Source organism: Cephus cinctus, unplaced genomic scaffold (assembly GCF_000341935.2).
Source record: "Cephus cinctus unplaced genomic scaffold, Ccin1 Ccin1_scaffold0306, whole genome shotgun sequence".
Taxonomy (NCBI): domain Eukaryota; kingdom Metazoa; phylum Arthropoda; class Insecta; order Hymenoptera; family Cephidae; genus Cephus; species Cephus cinctus.
Genome location: NW_014333009.1, coordinates 27,133 through 41,936, shown reverse-complemented (window position 1 = coordinate 41,936; position 14,804 = coordinate 27,133). Strand labels below are relative to the sequence as shown.

Below are 14,804 nucleotides of genomic sequence, written 5' to 3'. Positions count from 1 at the left end.
AAGGCACGTGCGTACCTTGAACACAAGTAAAAAGAATGGTAACAGGGTGCACGAGGATATCGCATACTGTAGCCTGACAGAAAGAGAGTAGGGTGAACTCACAAACACCAGCCATGCATAACAGGGGCCAGGTGCACATACAACATGATATGCACCTCAATCCAACAGTCCCCTTTAGTACATCATAGACTTTGTTACGGGCACCTTGCCCCGTGCCTTTTAACGGGTTTTGCTGAAAAAATTATTTTTGTCATTTTGTTTTGCTTTTAATTTATTAACTTACCGCGTTATAACTTAGAAAATCAAACTTCACAGATTGTTGGGTAATTATGAATATTAATATGTTAGTAGAAATATGGTCAAGAAAAGCATCATGCAAGCGTGTAGATTAATATATTATATATGAAAAAGGAGAAATAGTAGGAAGTTTATTATTATAATGATAGAAACTTACGTAGCTTGTATGATTGTTACTTGTGCTATATATGTATATATATATATAGGGAATATACTATAAGAGGGTGCCCTGTATTTTGATACCCATGTTGATGAAACTCAAGTAGCATATCGTGCCCTGTGGCAAAATGTACAAGATTTGTACAGGGGTGGAAACAACATTTGATGCTTTCATGGTTTATAGTACCCAATTACATACTATAATGTTAGTCGATATATCACAGTTCTGCCTGTATCAAATTTTATTTATGAACAATCTTTAATTAGGTGTTTGTTTCAATTTTTTATTTCGTGATTATTGCTCCAAAATGCAGATTGTTGTTGCATAATCAAGAAAAGTATGTTGCTCTCTTATAAACCAAGATTCTCTTGGTATATCTAGCCTTATTACAGGTGTTTCACGTTACCTGGGCAACACCCTCAAGTCAAAAGCTTCTTTCAAGCCAGTTCTGAGATTTAACACATAATAAGCAGACCATGTTTTTGGAACCAATAATGTATTGTCATCATAAAAGTTGAATATAATTAACAGTGACATCTTATATAATATTAGTAATTATTTCTGCTTTTATATAATAACGTAACGTTCATCAACTTGATTCTCGAAGGTAACTTGAAAAAGGGCTGGAGCCGAGTTGAAATTTTCCTTAAGACAACCGACGATTCCGCTTAAAGTCAAAAATAACCTTTGCGCGCGTATCGACTTTTGATTGGTCGGGTTAAACTAAGATGGCGCGTAAGCACCGTACTTCAATATCCGTTACCTGGACTAGTGCAATTCATTCATAAGTTGTATACAATCTTTTAGGTTATCCTTATAATTGTCTTCTTAAATCCCCTGCTTCAAACACAAAGAGTTTCGCCCAAATTGGGGATCACGTTCAATCTATTTTCTCTGTTGATTGTATAGATCATGTCGCGTGACAGGTGCTCACTGTTTTCATCTGGTACCTTCAAAGTTTCAAAGCTTATTGAAGCTTATTGGGAACCCCAGCAATGTCGAGAGGGTCAGCAGTCTCTATAATACCCTCTAATTGCTCTTACCATGTAACGTGTTTCACCTATAACCTTATCCCTGTGCCTAGTCACGCGTATGTTTCATTCTAGTTCCCCCTATCTTTTAACCCTCTACGCGTTGGTACCTGTCACCCCAAGAGATACATGAAACTAATACACTGAAGGGCTCGGATTATTATGGAAAGTGACGTTCATTGTTCACTGCAAGTTCCAGGGCTTCTCTTTGATTCGCAGATTATTAAATGTTACGTTTCGCGCACCTGAGAGAGGACATACACGCTCCAGAATGGTTGATTTTTCTGACATGGGGTTTGACACAGGTCTCAAATTATTCTAATTTACTTCATTGTTACTGCTATTATCAATCTCTTTTTTTTTGTTTTCGCATAGCACATATAGTTGGATATTGTTTTTACAGCTTATTGTTTGTTTTCAATTTATTCCTTTTGCTAGAGTTACTTTTATTCCTTCTGCTAGCCCTGTTGGTGTCATCCTGGTTGCATTCACAGGGTGTCTACAATTAGCAAAATAAATATTTATTCATTAAATCCTGGTGATTAGGCAGATGAAGATATTATTAGGAGTTGAAGAAAAAGTGTGAATTTACCTAAAAATACAAATATTTGTTTCGTACAAACTGCATGATAGGAATTACATGAATATATGCTTTATTTCTTGTTATTCTATATGAAAAGGTGTCTGGAGGGGAAGTGTTCACTTAATAGATGAGAAATATGCTTTGTAGACTGATGCATAACAGAAAAACCTTAATAAATTACAAACGATCTGACGGAGGGTCCCATTGACTCGGGATGATGATAATTTTAATCGGAAGCTTCTCAGCTTTGTAATATATCTGGGCAACCAGGAAGCCATAGACATTTAGTCGTATAACACAGATATTGTGCCTGTATTTGTCCTTCAGAATCATCCCTCCAAAAGAGAGGAGGTGGTGGTGGAGATACAGCAAGTGTGGAGAGAGACGAGGGAGTTATCACCATGACTACCACTGGAGCCCAGTATGCTCTCACAGCATCCGCTGGAACTACCAATGGCAGGGGTAGTTCCGGCACAGTGGGGGCTGATGTCAAACCGAACGTCGTTGTCGTGACTACCTCTAGCTCCAGTGGCAGTGGTAGTGCTGCACAGAGTCAGTCCACTAGAGGTCAACAACTTATCACTGTGGTCACAAGTACTGACCCTTCAAGTCCGAACAACCTTCAACCCATTCAGGTGAGTACTAAAGCCATGAGCATTGGTTTATCCTTGTCAGTTTCTAACGCGTTCTTGAACCTTCTAGTTCAGGAAAGGTTTTTTAAATTATGAAGCAATGTGATATTATGCGTGAATTATTCAATCTCTTTGACATTGTATTCTTTCAAGTTCAACTTTAAGATTTTCATTTCTAAATTTCGAACAGGCAGTTTTTGAAACTTGTATTTATATTCTGCAGTGTGATTCTGGTAAGATCTGATTTCTTACACTTGAAATTGTTCTTTTGTTTCTTTAAATAATTTTGTGCTAATTTGAAGATTTTTTGGTGCAAGAAACTCCAACTGTTACACATCTTTTAAAGGCACACAAAGGATTCGTTCGATGTCGATAACGTATTACATATTGTTGCACATAAATAAAAATTGAGATATGAATATAAAATCAATATTGGTTGTGGACATCCTCATATCTAACACAGGCTGGGATCTGGGGCTGTTGTGTGACTTATCTGATAACATGCACAAGCCATCTGCTCCCTTCTAGCTTGATAAGTGCAACTAATATAAATATTTATTAAACTTTAACACGTTACGCGTACAGATTAATATGGTTTTGTTATAAAATTTCTTGTTTAATAATGACAACCAATAGTGTATTCACATGAATTAAGCTCGCAAATAATTACTTATACTCCAGAAAGTATGTTTACAACTTTTAACATCTACATCTCATTTGTTTGTTCTATTTGGCCTCTTAATCTTACTCGTCTACCAATACAAATAGCATAGTCATTATGAATTTCCTACGCGACGACTATTTCATACGTACGTTATTATCGCAATGCCAATATTTGTTTAAATTGTAGTGAAACAACTTATCTCTTTATTAATCTACAGGGTTTCCTAAAATTCCAAATATTTAAAACACGCAGAGCGTTTACCGCGGCAGGCTATATTTAGAATGTTTCCAATCACAGACGTAGTATAATGTTTCTATGATAATTGATAACATAATTTGAACAAATTAAATGATTACTTTAACTAAGATTTAACGTGAAAAAGTATTCATTTTTTTTTATCAGTTCCTGAAACATTTGGAGTCGTATTTCAAATGCTCCTGCTACTGAGGATTAATAAATTTTCATTACACCCTGTTCAGAGATACTAAAATTTCTCTTAAAATATTCAGGTGTTGTGAGTACAAATATAAAAGATTTTTTAAAGTTATTCTTTAACTAAAACCTTGGATTCTTGCAGATTCCTATTCTTCATTTTTATAATTGATAAATGCAATCAATCTGTGGCCATGAGAACACGCATACTATAAATAATTATTTAGTTATTGGTTCAGGATCCGCTTGAAACAGCTGCAGATTCTTCAAACGGCTCGTCAGGTACCCCCGCGCATGTCACGGCACAAGTCGTAGTTAATACTACTCATACGGCCCAGCACACGCTTGTCGACTCCGACGTCGCCTCCACGTCTGCCGGAACTATCGTCAGCGGATCACCGCACTACATCACTGTTACAGGTAAATAGAAAATGTTTTATTCAATTTGTAAGGAACAAACGTAAACTGGTATACAACTGTAATCTACAGTTTATAGTTTATTTACAGTAAAATTTATTGTTGGTAAAGATTAGGATTCTCGTGAGGGAATGTACTTTATTGTGCACTGCCAGTAATTTATTTCTGTAGGGATGATCTTTATGAAACTTTCTAATTGCATAATATTGTCTAAAGAGCATTGATCCCAGATACTCATTCTATACGTATACTAGTATTTGAGTAGAATCTTGGCCCTTTCCATGCTGCTCAAAAACATGCACCTCTGTACTTCTACATTGACCACACTAGGCACCAGTGATTCACCGTCGTACGCATCCCTCACAACGGCTGTAGGTGAGGGCAGTTAACAATCAGCATGCACTTTTCACCACTCTTTCTTGTCTACCTTAACTTGTGTTTGTCATAATTTAAGCCTGGATAAAGGCAGCGTTGCACTGTAAAGTATATTAATGATTCTAGTTGTTACAGAAGGCTATAGTATTAATTAGTGCTTGACAAAGTAACAGGTGCATCTGTTTCTCTTATTGTTGACGTTTACTTGGCTTATCGTCATAGAGAAAAATTGCCTGATTACCACTTGTTATTCACACATTCTCACAGGGTAGTAAGGACCGTTGCTCCTATCTATCCTTGCACTGCAAAACGCTTTATATGTTTCTGGATTGTCTTCGTTACCTGAGATTACAACTCATATTTATCTGTTTCAGTGTCAGGCGAAGCCGAGGCAGTGGGTTCCGAATCAGTTTCTCACCCAACTTATGTCCAGTATGTCGAGGGGGATACTTCAACGTATATACCGGCAAATGGACAGATGTAAGTTTATATTTTATTTTATCTGACAGAAAACAACAGTTAGCACAATGTCAAGTTTCTGAAATATACTTATGTTATATCACATTTTATTTAAAAATTTTGCACTTATCTGTAAAAAAAAACCCTGTGCAAAGGGAGATGTATTTGTATGTCTTTAGGCTATATTTTCTTTTTTTTTTTTTCTAATAGGACATATCCTGTTTATGCTGTCGGCGAGGCGGGAGCAATGTATACTCCCGCCTCGAATCAGTACTATACACCGGCTTCTACTCCAGTCACGTACGCTCAGGTGATTATCGTTTAATTTACTTATTATTTATAATTAAGGAGTCTCGTGTATGCTAATGGCGTAATGAAGATTTTACCGCGATAATCATCTTCTGGTAAATATTTATTTAGGTTACTGGGCAAGGCTCGAATACCACAACCGGACAACTTCTTTCTCAGGGCAACGGCACCTATTTAATTCAACAAAGTGTTGTTGATGGAGATCCAACAACACACGCACTTATATCAGCCGCTGCTGCCGCACGTACGAGTCCGCAGACTGAAAGTGCGGTAAGATAAGAACCGAGGAGAACTATAAGATTTTTCTACTTTTTTTTCTTTTTCTAACAATGCTAGTTACTTCGGATGATATTGATTTGAAAGAAAGTTATTGGTACCCTTTGAACTATCAATGTCTCTTCAGTAGTCCTAGCAATGTTGAGATACATTCTGCTAAAGTATCCAGAAAAGGTAAATTTCCCTTGTGCTGTTTTGAAAACTTTCTCTTATAATATGCTAGAAAATCCGTGTGACGATTTCCTTTTTTTCTTTTTTTTTTTTTTCATGCATTATTACCAATTTGAATGCAACTCGAGAGAGACTGCTTTATAGCAATGCAATATCAGAGACTGCATTTCCTAGACACGAGAGAGCGTTATTTACAATTTAATTACTGGATTATTTATCTCTTGACTAATCAGACATTGCCCCAGGCTCGTCAATGACGTTTGTGAAACAATTAATTTCCTTCTCATATGACTATTGGATTCACTTGATAAATTCTTCATCATACATTCTTAATTTGTCATATCATGGCAGTCTTAGCAAGATCCATTTGGCTTTTAAATACAATGTCGCACTTGGCTTTTAACTACAGATGACAGCTCAAACGTTTTTTCCCCCAAATCCATCAGAACAGATTATCTGACTCATGTCAGTGTGCACTGTTAATCAATCTCCTTCTGTAATTCAAGAGAAACGTTTGAGTCAAGCCACCAGGTAGTAAGAGTTCAAAGGCCACTGTAATTCGTGGCATGTCATAGCTTTTTGGGAGCTATCCTGCATTCAGCAAGGTTATCCCCGGCCAGCCATTCTCGTTGTGTTGTCATTGCCTGTTCAAATCTGTATTCCCTACTGCGAGAAACGAATATGGGATCATTCAATTGAATCAGCAGAATGGCTAATCCGGAGAATAAGCTTGCCACTTGTCGATATGGGGATTAACCAGGAACCGGTACAACGGGTTGTTTGATAGGAGGCTGTGGTTAGCGGTGGTGGCGGGACATACTTGATCGGCGGTAATTCGGGCGGCACTGCGGTCAGCGTGGAAGAGGCTGCTGCCGCCGCAGCCAACATGACGCATGCCACTAGAGTCTCCCAGGCCACCGTAAGCCATATCGACTCCCCATTTGTTAGCTACTTTCTTATACTAATCAGTGTTCTTTGTGTCTGCATGTTGTGTCGTTGTGAAACATAGTACAAGCGAGAAGAGTTCACTCGCAGGAAGTTAATCGTTTCTTTTAAAAAATATTGTAAAGGCATATTAAAGTCGCTTTTTTCTTATTCATCAATTTGGAACGTTATTATAATACAATTGTCCCACGAGTGAACTTTGTGCGCTGTTATTTTTCTATTTTATGAATTATTTTCTGTGCGACAAAAAAGACATGAATGTTAACTTGGGAATTTTTTTGAGGTGATGCGATATGGAACATTTTTAAATCGTACTATCAGGATCCACATTTATATTGTATTTATGGATTCTGCATTTTATTGCTTCTCTATTTTACTTAAATTTAGCTGAGCTGGTTAAATTTTGTTTCATGTGTAATAAAATTTTCTTAGCCGTATCTTCCTTGTAAAAGCTTCTTTTCATGTCTGATAGTGGTTACAATTCTTTGGTCTACCCAATGGGATTGCGTGAATTGTACTTAGTATGAGTTGTTATCGTTTTAAAAAAAGAATCTCTTTCAAAGGAAGATATAAAAACAGGGGCTTATCCTTTGATGTTCTCTCTCTTCTGGTGCGTGGGTAACATGTGACTTGCTTAAGTCCAGTAAAAGGATTGGATTTAAATTTATCTTGAAGATAAGCTTCTTGAAGCCAGTATATAAATTTTTTAATGTTATTCATAAATAGTTCACGACAATCACAAGGAATTTATTTAAATATTTACTAATAACGATAGTGTTTATTGTCGCAATTCTATATTACAAGCTGGACCAATACATTCAGTGTCTTTCAGTATAGCGAAGTCCATTTTGATAAAGTACGTAGCGGCACTTCGAATACAGCACCACAATTTTTTTCATTCACGAAGCACGATTATTGTCTTTATCCTAATTAACCAGACAGTGATTAATGCGAATCCTATGATTGAAACAGGTGCAGTGGCTTCTTGAGAACTACGAGACTGCTGACGGTGTTTCCTTGCCTAGATCCACTTTGTACAATCACTACCTCCGTCATTGTTCTGACAACAAGCTGGATCCCGTGAATGCTGCAAGCTTTGGAAAGTTAATTCGTTCCGTATTCCTTGGACTGAGAACAAGACGTCTTGGAACACGGTAAGTTTCCAGAAACTGTATTACAATAGTTACGGATAACAATAATGTATCTTAAGTTATACTAATTATCATTTCTGTGATAAATCTTTTAAGGGGTAATTCCAAATATCATTATTACGGGATTCGCGTCAAGCCAAGCTCCCCGTTAATTATGCTGAACGAGGATGGAACATCCAGACAGCAACCTACGACAAATGCTCAGACGAAACGATTTAAATTCGTTAATCAAAAGCAGGAATCAACATATGACAGCAACGCACACTCAAATACAAATATTTCTTCCAACACATCACCACCGCAGTATCATCAGTACCTTGGAGAGGCGAGTGGAGCTATTCCTGAGTTTCCTGAAATTGTCGTTGGACATGGTTCATCTCTACCCGAGGATTGTACTTTGGAGGACATAGACACATTCCGCAGCATATACAGGGAGCACTGCGAGGCCTTTTTGGATGCTGTGCTCAACTTTGAATTTGCCACAGTGGAGAGTCTCTGGCGGGAATTTTGGCGCAGCCAAGACAACAATAACGGTGATGAGTGCGAGGAGGAGAAATATTTATCAAAGTACGTTTATCCATTAAATGTTGTTGTATCGTAGAGAATTTTATGTAAACTACTGTAGGAATGTATAGAACTTTTATTCTCTCCTTAGGACAAAACTTTATCAGATGTGCAAGTGTTCTGAGGTTCAGGACTTCATCAGAAGGGTTGATTACACGTTCTATCAAAATCTTGTCGAAGTACTCATGCCTGACGTACTACGACCTATTCCAAGTAAAATAAAATGTCTTCATAATTTTCATTTTATACAATTTAAACATCCTGAGGTGATGGTGAATAATTTTCTTACTGTCCTTCATTAAGGTTCGCTGACACAGTCTATCAGAAATTTTGCCAAGGGTCTTGAGTCGTGGCTGACATCTGCCATGAACGACTGTCCTGAGGAAATGATGCAGATCAAGGTATAATAGCAGATCATATTGGTTCGAAAATTTTGTTAGTGTCACGAAAGATTAAATTAATTTTTGTTATTTTTTCTTTTCAGTTGACTGCTGTGTCGGCCTTTGCTCAAACTTTAAGACGATACACATCATTGAATCATCTGGCGCAGGCAGCACGAGCTGTGCTTCAGAATTCTAGTCAAATTAATCAAATGCTAGCAGATCTGAATCGTGTTGATTTTCACAATGTACAGGAGCAGGTACCTATCACGTATAACTATGATTTTACCTCAATAAGAATTAAATTAAATTAATATTTATTTTTCTATTTAATTCCTTTAGGCATCGTGGGTGTGCCAGTGCGATTACGCAGTTGTGCAACGTTTAGAGGCTGACTTCAAGGTCACTTTACAACAACAAAATTCATTAGAACAATGGGCTGTCTGGTTGAAGGGTGTAGTGACTCAAGTGCTTAAACCATACGAAGGAAAACCTACATTTGCAAAAGCTGCACGACAATTTCTGCTCAAATGGTCCTTTTACAGGTACACAAATGTGAATGGTAGCTGTAATTTGCGCTCTATCCGATCCATTATATTGTAATTAATTTTGTGGCCAATTTGTGGAAGAGTCTTATACTTTTTCCTGTATCTTTAGCTCCATGGTTATTCGTGATCTGACACTGAGAAGTGCTGCTAGTTTCGGATCTTTTCATCTGATTCGGCTGCTCTACGATGAATATATGTTTTATTTAATTGAACATCAAGTCGCCATTGCCACTGGAACAACACCGATCGCGGTAATGGGTGATGTAAGTAAAAACATTAATTCACAAAAATTAATTTTCCATACGTACAAATTCATTGAAAGGTAGTAAGTTTTTTTTTTGTATCCTTTGCAGAAAAGTCAGAATTGCTCATTGGTCAATACTTTCGGAACTACATCTAACGGAGGTAAATAAATATACATCCTTTATATCTCACTCTTTTTTATTGTCTCTGTGCTTTCGTAAATACATATGCGTATATATCTTTTCAACGAGGATTAATTGAATTTTTGCAGATACGTCAAATAGCAGTCAATCTAAGCGCATGAAACTGAGCTAACTGCGTGCCTGCGCGCTGTAGACTGTGAGTAAACGAAAGATAAAGAGAGAAGGATAAAAGAAGAAACGAAAGTGAACGAAGAGTACACGAATTGAATGATATAAGTAAAACTAGCCCGAAAACATACAGGCCTACTAAATACAAGCTAGTCCCGTAAATTATTATTTTATATAATGACAAAGTAAAAGAAAAATGGTAACTTATCGTAAACGATAGCTACGAAGATTTTTACACAACGCCCACGACGAATACAATTTAAATAAGTTTTGTGTGATATAAGGTAATAGGATATACATTGCAAAGCCTTCTCATATATTAAATACAACGCGAGGTTCGAGGTTATTATCTCTTGCGTTAAAATATAAGCGAATTAGTATACCACATCTAGTCGGAATGTCTTTGGTAAATGTATTGGGACCATGAAAAGATTCATGCTCTCTCTCAGTAAGCGCCATAAATGAAGAAAATCCTTTGCTCCGTCCTTTTTCTCTCTTTTAATTTTTCCTTTTCCATCGTGTTTCTCTAAGCAGCTGTTACTTTTATATCCCATTGCGCAGTGCCGGCACAAGCATATTACTGTACAGAGAATCGAGGAGAACGTGCAATTAATTATCCTGATACTGCATTCTTACACAAAATTGCAAATGCAGAGATAGATGTAAATGAGTGACGTGTCACGATGGAAAATGGGGAGAGAAGGGTGCGAGTTTGAATGTTGACAGCGTGCATCAACAAAGAATTATAAAAGAGAGGAGAAAGTTTAAGACGTTGAAAAAAAAGAACAGTGAGAAAAAAAATGGTACAATGGTATTCAAACGCACCGCGATTATCTCGTCGAATAATTTTTCCATGTCTTCCAGCTTTCCTTTCCTCTCTTTACTAATGATCAATATCGTCGGCACAAACTTCCCTTTAAGGTTCACGAAATCCGCCCTTATATAAATGGTTACTGTCAGATATTCCTATTCAAGCAGAAGCGAATCTAGCCTAGTTCGTAACGCTGATGTAGACGTATATACGAAACTTTAAGTAGATTCCAATTATTCATATTTTTTATCGCAGTCATACGAGGATACATCGAGCTAGACATGATTCTTTTTTTTTCCTTTTCTTTTATTAAGAAATGATAGAATCAAAGAGAGACGAATGACATAGGTTATATGGCGCGCGCGCACGTCTCTTTATGACGGCATATGGATCATCGTAATAGAAGCTACGTGTTGTATTCTATTGTCAAGCCATTAAGAGGCGTGTTTGAGCAATTTGCTTTCTTTGTAAATAATCAATTTATCTTCGACAGGCAGTAAAAGCGCAAGATTTTTTGAAGTTTAAGGGTAATTAATAGGTCATGATATGTCGCGAGGGTCACGAGTGTCCGCGAACGGCGAATATATACTTTATTTTGCTTATATATACAACACACACAAACATATATCTATTGTTAAATTACGCATGCATTATCGATATTATTATTTGCATTGTGCCGCGGTCGCTCGTTTTTATGTTGCGTTAAATTTGTTACTTGCTCAACAATCTGATTTTGTCGAACAATTGTCACCTCGATGCGACATTATTTAAGACGTGTCACGGCGATACGTGCTCTTCGTCGAATTTTGAACTTACACGGGGATTTGCATGATTCCTTTGTAACATAGATTGTTAAAACTTAATTCGTATACTGGACAAATTAAATGTTGTATTCTGTTTTTCGACGCTCTTTGTATTATTGAATTGTCTTTATAAGATGACTGCGCGCGACCATAACTTATGGGTTATGCTACAGTGAAGAAGAAAGAAAGAAGAGTATCGAGACTGTCGCGTGGCGTCATTAGTCGTTTATGTATTTCTCGATTATATTCAACGGGCGGGTAGACAACGCGTGGTTTTTCTTTCTCATTTTCTCTTATTCTGCACTTTTGAGATATCGGATATTACATTATTACTACAGACGAGCGACACCAAGTGTCCTCGTGTACAAACTGTTGTTTAATTTTCTTCTTGTTTCTTTTTATTTTTCTCTACAATTATTCACAATTCCAAACGGCCTTAAACGCATCGATACTTATTGCGACTGTATCCAAATCATCGAAAACCACTTAAGCTACCAATCGAATTGGTAAACACGAACTGTATACAACATATGGATTTAAAAGAGTAAGAGCCGTGTGCGAAAAACAGAGAATGAGAATGTGAGTGAGAGTGAAAGATAAAGAAAAATTGAAAAATCCTAATTCGGAAATATATCATGGTTCTGTCGTGGCTCATTGTTTTTGGAATTGAGGTACAGGGCAGTTTAATGTACGACGATGTATTGTTCGTCGGTTACGTATTATTATTATCATTACTATTATATTATTATCTAGTTTTTTAATATTTGTCTCATCTGCTCCGCGAGTTACCATACGGTTAGCGACTGCTATTTACGAAGATTACGTCAGGTACCTACAGGGTAAGCGATGAAACCATAGCGGGATTGTAATTAATTCGATGTAAAATTCTTGTACGATCGGTGCTCGCTAGTCTCATCTCTGTTTTCTGTAAAATGCCTTTACACGTGATCTTAGATCATTAGCGTTTATCTGCGACTAAGGTTATTCGAGTGCGCGTACTCTATTTTTAAGCTCAGAAAGTACATATAACGTTTTTCGAATTTGTTCTTTTCTTTTGGAACTTGTGCGCCGCACGTAGCGAATTCGGTGCTTGGTATGTGATCCGAAATCCTACATTCCTGCTATGTCAACGAGACAGACTGAGAAACTTTGGCATTATTGTTAGAAAGAGGAAACAAAAAATGTCGGAGGAAATGTTACAAAATGTTTTTTTTTTTTTTTTCGTTCTTGATTCTCTACACGTGACGCTCTTTGTGGGGTATCTTTAGTGCGTAGCTTTTAAGAGACAGGCATTGATCCGCGGACGGTGATTAATTTCTTTTTTCTGTTCTTATGGAGAAATATCGAGCGAGGACGCACTGCTGTGTCTCTACAATAATTGTCAGGAAACGTATGAGTGTATACGAATTTTTTTTTTAGAAATTTGTCGCTCAATGAGCACCGTACTCGTAGGATAGACAGGTGCAATTCGAATTGAATAAGTGCACGAGATGGAAATTGTCAAAAGACGAGGATAAACGAGATATCCTGTTCACTGAATGTTCCTCAATGTGCAGTGTACACTATGATAATTAATGTCGAGTTAGAGTCATTGTAAGAACGTAATTTAGGTTTTGAATGACTTCTTGAGAAGAGGGGTATACTTGGTAATCGGTTGAGAAGGAGGCAAAGAAGTGTTTCGATAATAATATCCCTAGGAGAACGTGACTTCAATTAGGACAGTTTAACGTTTAGAAATGAATCTCTTTGCTTGCATTATAATATAGGATAAGGTAGAGGAAGTACAGATTGATACAATTGACCGTTAACGTTACTTATGTCTTTGTTTTTTTTTTTTAAATTAATTTATTCATTTGGAGAAATCTCACTGTTGACTGCAATCCAAACGTTAATTCAATCCTATTGGAGTCACGTAATGCGAGTACCGATCCTGGTTCTCGATTATTGCGCCTTGGTATTCGCAACGTGGTTTTACGAATCTAGAATTATGTTTATTGTATTTGTATAGTGGCATCACGTACTACTAGTCAAACTCCATAGGATAAGTTGAAAACAGGGATTGAATAGTACACAGTGCGTAAGGACACGGAGGAGGCTCCCGGAGATAGGCGTATAGTTGTGCACTTTTGAAAGCAAAAAAGGAGGAAAATATAGAAAAAAATATAAAACAGAGTTGAGGGAGGGGAGAACATTTCCATAAATATAATGAGCTTATATGTGTAAAAACTATCGATACCTAAGTGTACCTAATAATAAGTAATCGCTTATTTTACAAATAGATCCCTAAATTATTCTAGGCAACAGGTGTCTAAGAGTTTTAGTGGCAAGCGTATTGGATATGAAAAAGAACGTTTTTGTGTGTTATTGTTGTAATTATTAATCTTAAACAGTGACGATCTTAGAGCGTTTGAAAAGTTTGTTTTTCTTTCTATATTTGAATTTAGAAAATTGATTCTGTTTAATTGCTATATTTGTTTGGCAGGTGTAAAGAACATGCCAGATATCATTGGTAGGATGGAAATTATTTCATTTTTGCGGAAATTCTTTTAATTTTTTCATATCCATTACTCTTTGCTTCTGCTCTCTTGGACGTGGTCCGAGGTTTTATATTTTTCATAACTGTCGAAAGGCATATAAGAATGGATAGCCTATCCGAGTGACAATGGCGAAGAATCAAACACACTGAACAGTCTCCTGTGTTGCGGGATAAGCAAAACGGCCTTAAATATTTCCAAATGTAAAAAAAGTCTCACTGTCCTCCTTATAGAAGCGGGCCATTGAGAACCGTTTGGTCGGAGGCAAATGAGAAAACGATTAGTCCACTTAAAGAATGATAAGACAGGAGATAATGGTGAAAAAGAGGTGTATCGTTTTCCTTACGACGTATAGAAGATATTTTGATACCTCCCAATTTGCACAAACCAAAAAAAAAAAGAAATTCATTACTGCTGGAATAAGATTATTTTTATCGAATGCAGCTCAAAGTAACACCTTATTGTATGAATTATGTGAGGTATATGATGCTCTAAGGACTGTGTGAAGTGTGCGAATCACAGAAATTGAAATAAATAATAAATATATGTTTAAAACTCAAAAATTCTTTTAATGTCTTTCTTGTCATAGTTGCATCCTCGACACTTGTAGTTAGTCTAAATGTGGATCCTGTCCTACCAAAATCCATCTGTTTGAATTTAAACTGAAACATTTATTTATGCATATTTTACATAATGCTGAGATCATTT

The 14,804-nt window shown here is 36.7% G+C and overlaps 1 protein-coding gene across 8 annotated transcripts in view; it reads left to right on the top strand.

The window, feature by feature from the left end:
* LOC107266230 (DNA-binding protein RFX2) overlaps window positions 1–14,659 on the top strand; it is a 17,239-nt gene extending 2,580 nt beyond the window's left edge. The window contains exons 1-17 of one of the 8 annotated variants that reach the window (XM_025083479.1): window positions 693–1,463; window positions 2,399–2,706; window positions 4,039–4,219; window positions 4,547–4,591; window positions 4,966–5,071; window positions 5,261–5,360; window positions 5,471–5,629; window positions 6,594–6,749; window positions 7,724–7,905; window positions 7,999–8,469; window positions 8,558–8,679; window positions 8,770–8,867; window positions 8,951–9,106; window positions 9,189–9,391; window positions 9,504–9,657; window positions 9,748–9,799; window positions 9,909–10,193. In XM_025083479.1, the coding sequence (XP_024939247.1) occupies window positions 1,370–1,463; window positions 2,399–2,706; window positions 4,039–4,219; window positions 4,547–4,591; window positions 4,966–5,071; window positions 5,261–5,360; window positions 5,471–5,629; window positions 6,594–6,749; window positions 7,724–7,905; window positions 7,999–8,469; window positions 8,558–8,679; window positions 8,770–8,867; window positions 8,951–9,106; window positions 9,189–9,391; window positions 9,504–9,657; window positions 9,748–9,799; window positions 9,909–9,952 (2,631 nt within the window). In that variant the 5' untranslated portion in view covers window positions 693–1,369 and the 3' untranslated portion in view covers window positions 9,953–10,193. Of the gene's footprint in view, window positions 1–692; window positions 1,794–2,398; window positions 2,707–4,026; window positions 4,220–4,546; window positions 4,592–4,965; window positions 5,072–5,260; window positions 5,361–5,470; window positions 5,630–6,593; window positions 6,750–7,723; window positions 7,906–7,998; window positions 8,470–8,557; window positions 8,680–8,769; window positions 8,868–8,950; window positions 9,107–9,188; window positions 9,392–9,503; window positions 9,658–9,747; window positions 9,800–9,908 lie in introns of those variants that run through there. The other 7 variants (XM_025083478.1, XM_025083480.1, XM_015736506.2 and 4 more) reach the window with 7 other exon arrangements.
* The last annotated feature ends 145 nt before the right edge of the window (window positions 14,660–14,804 follow it).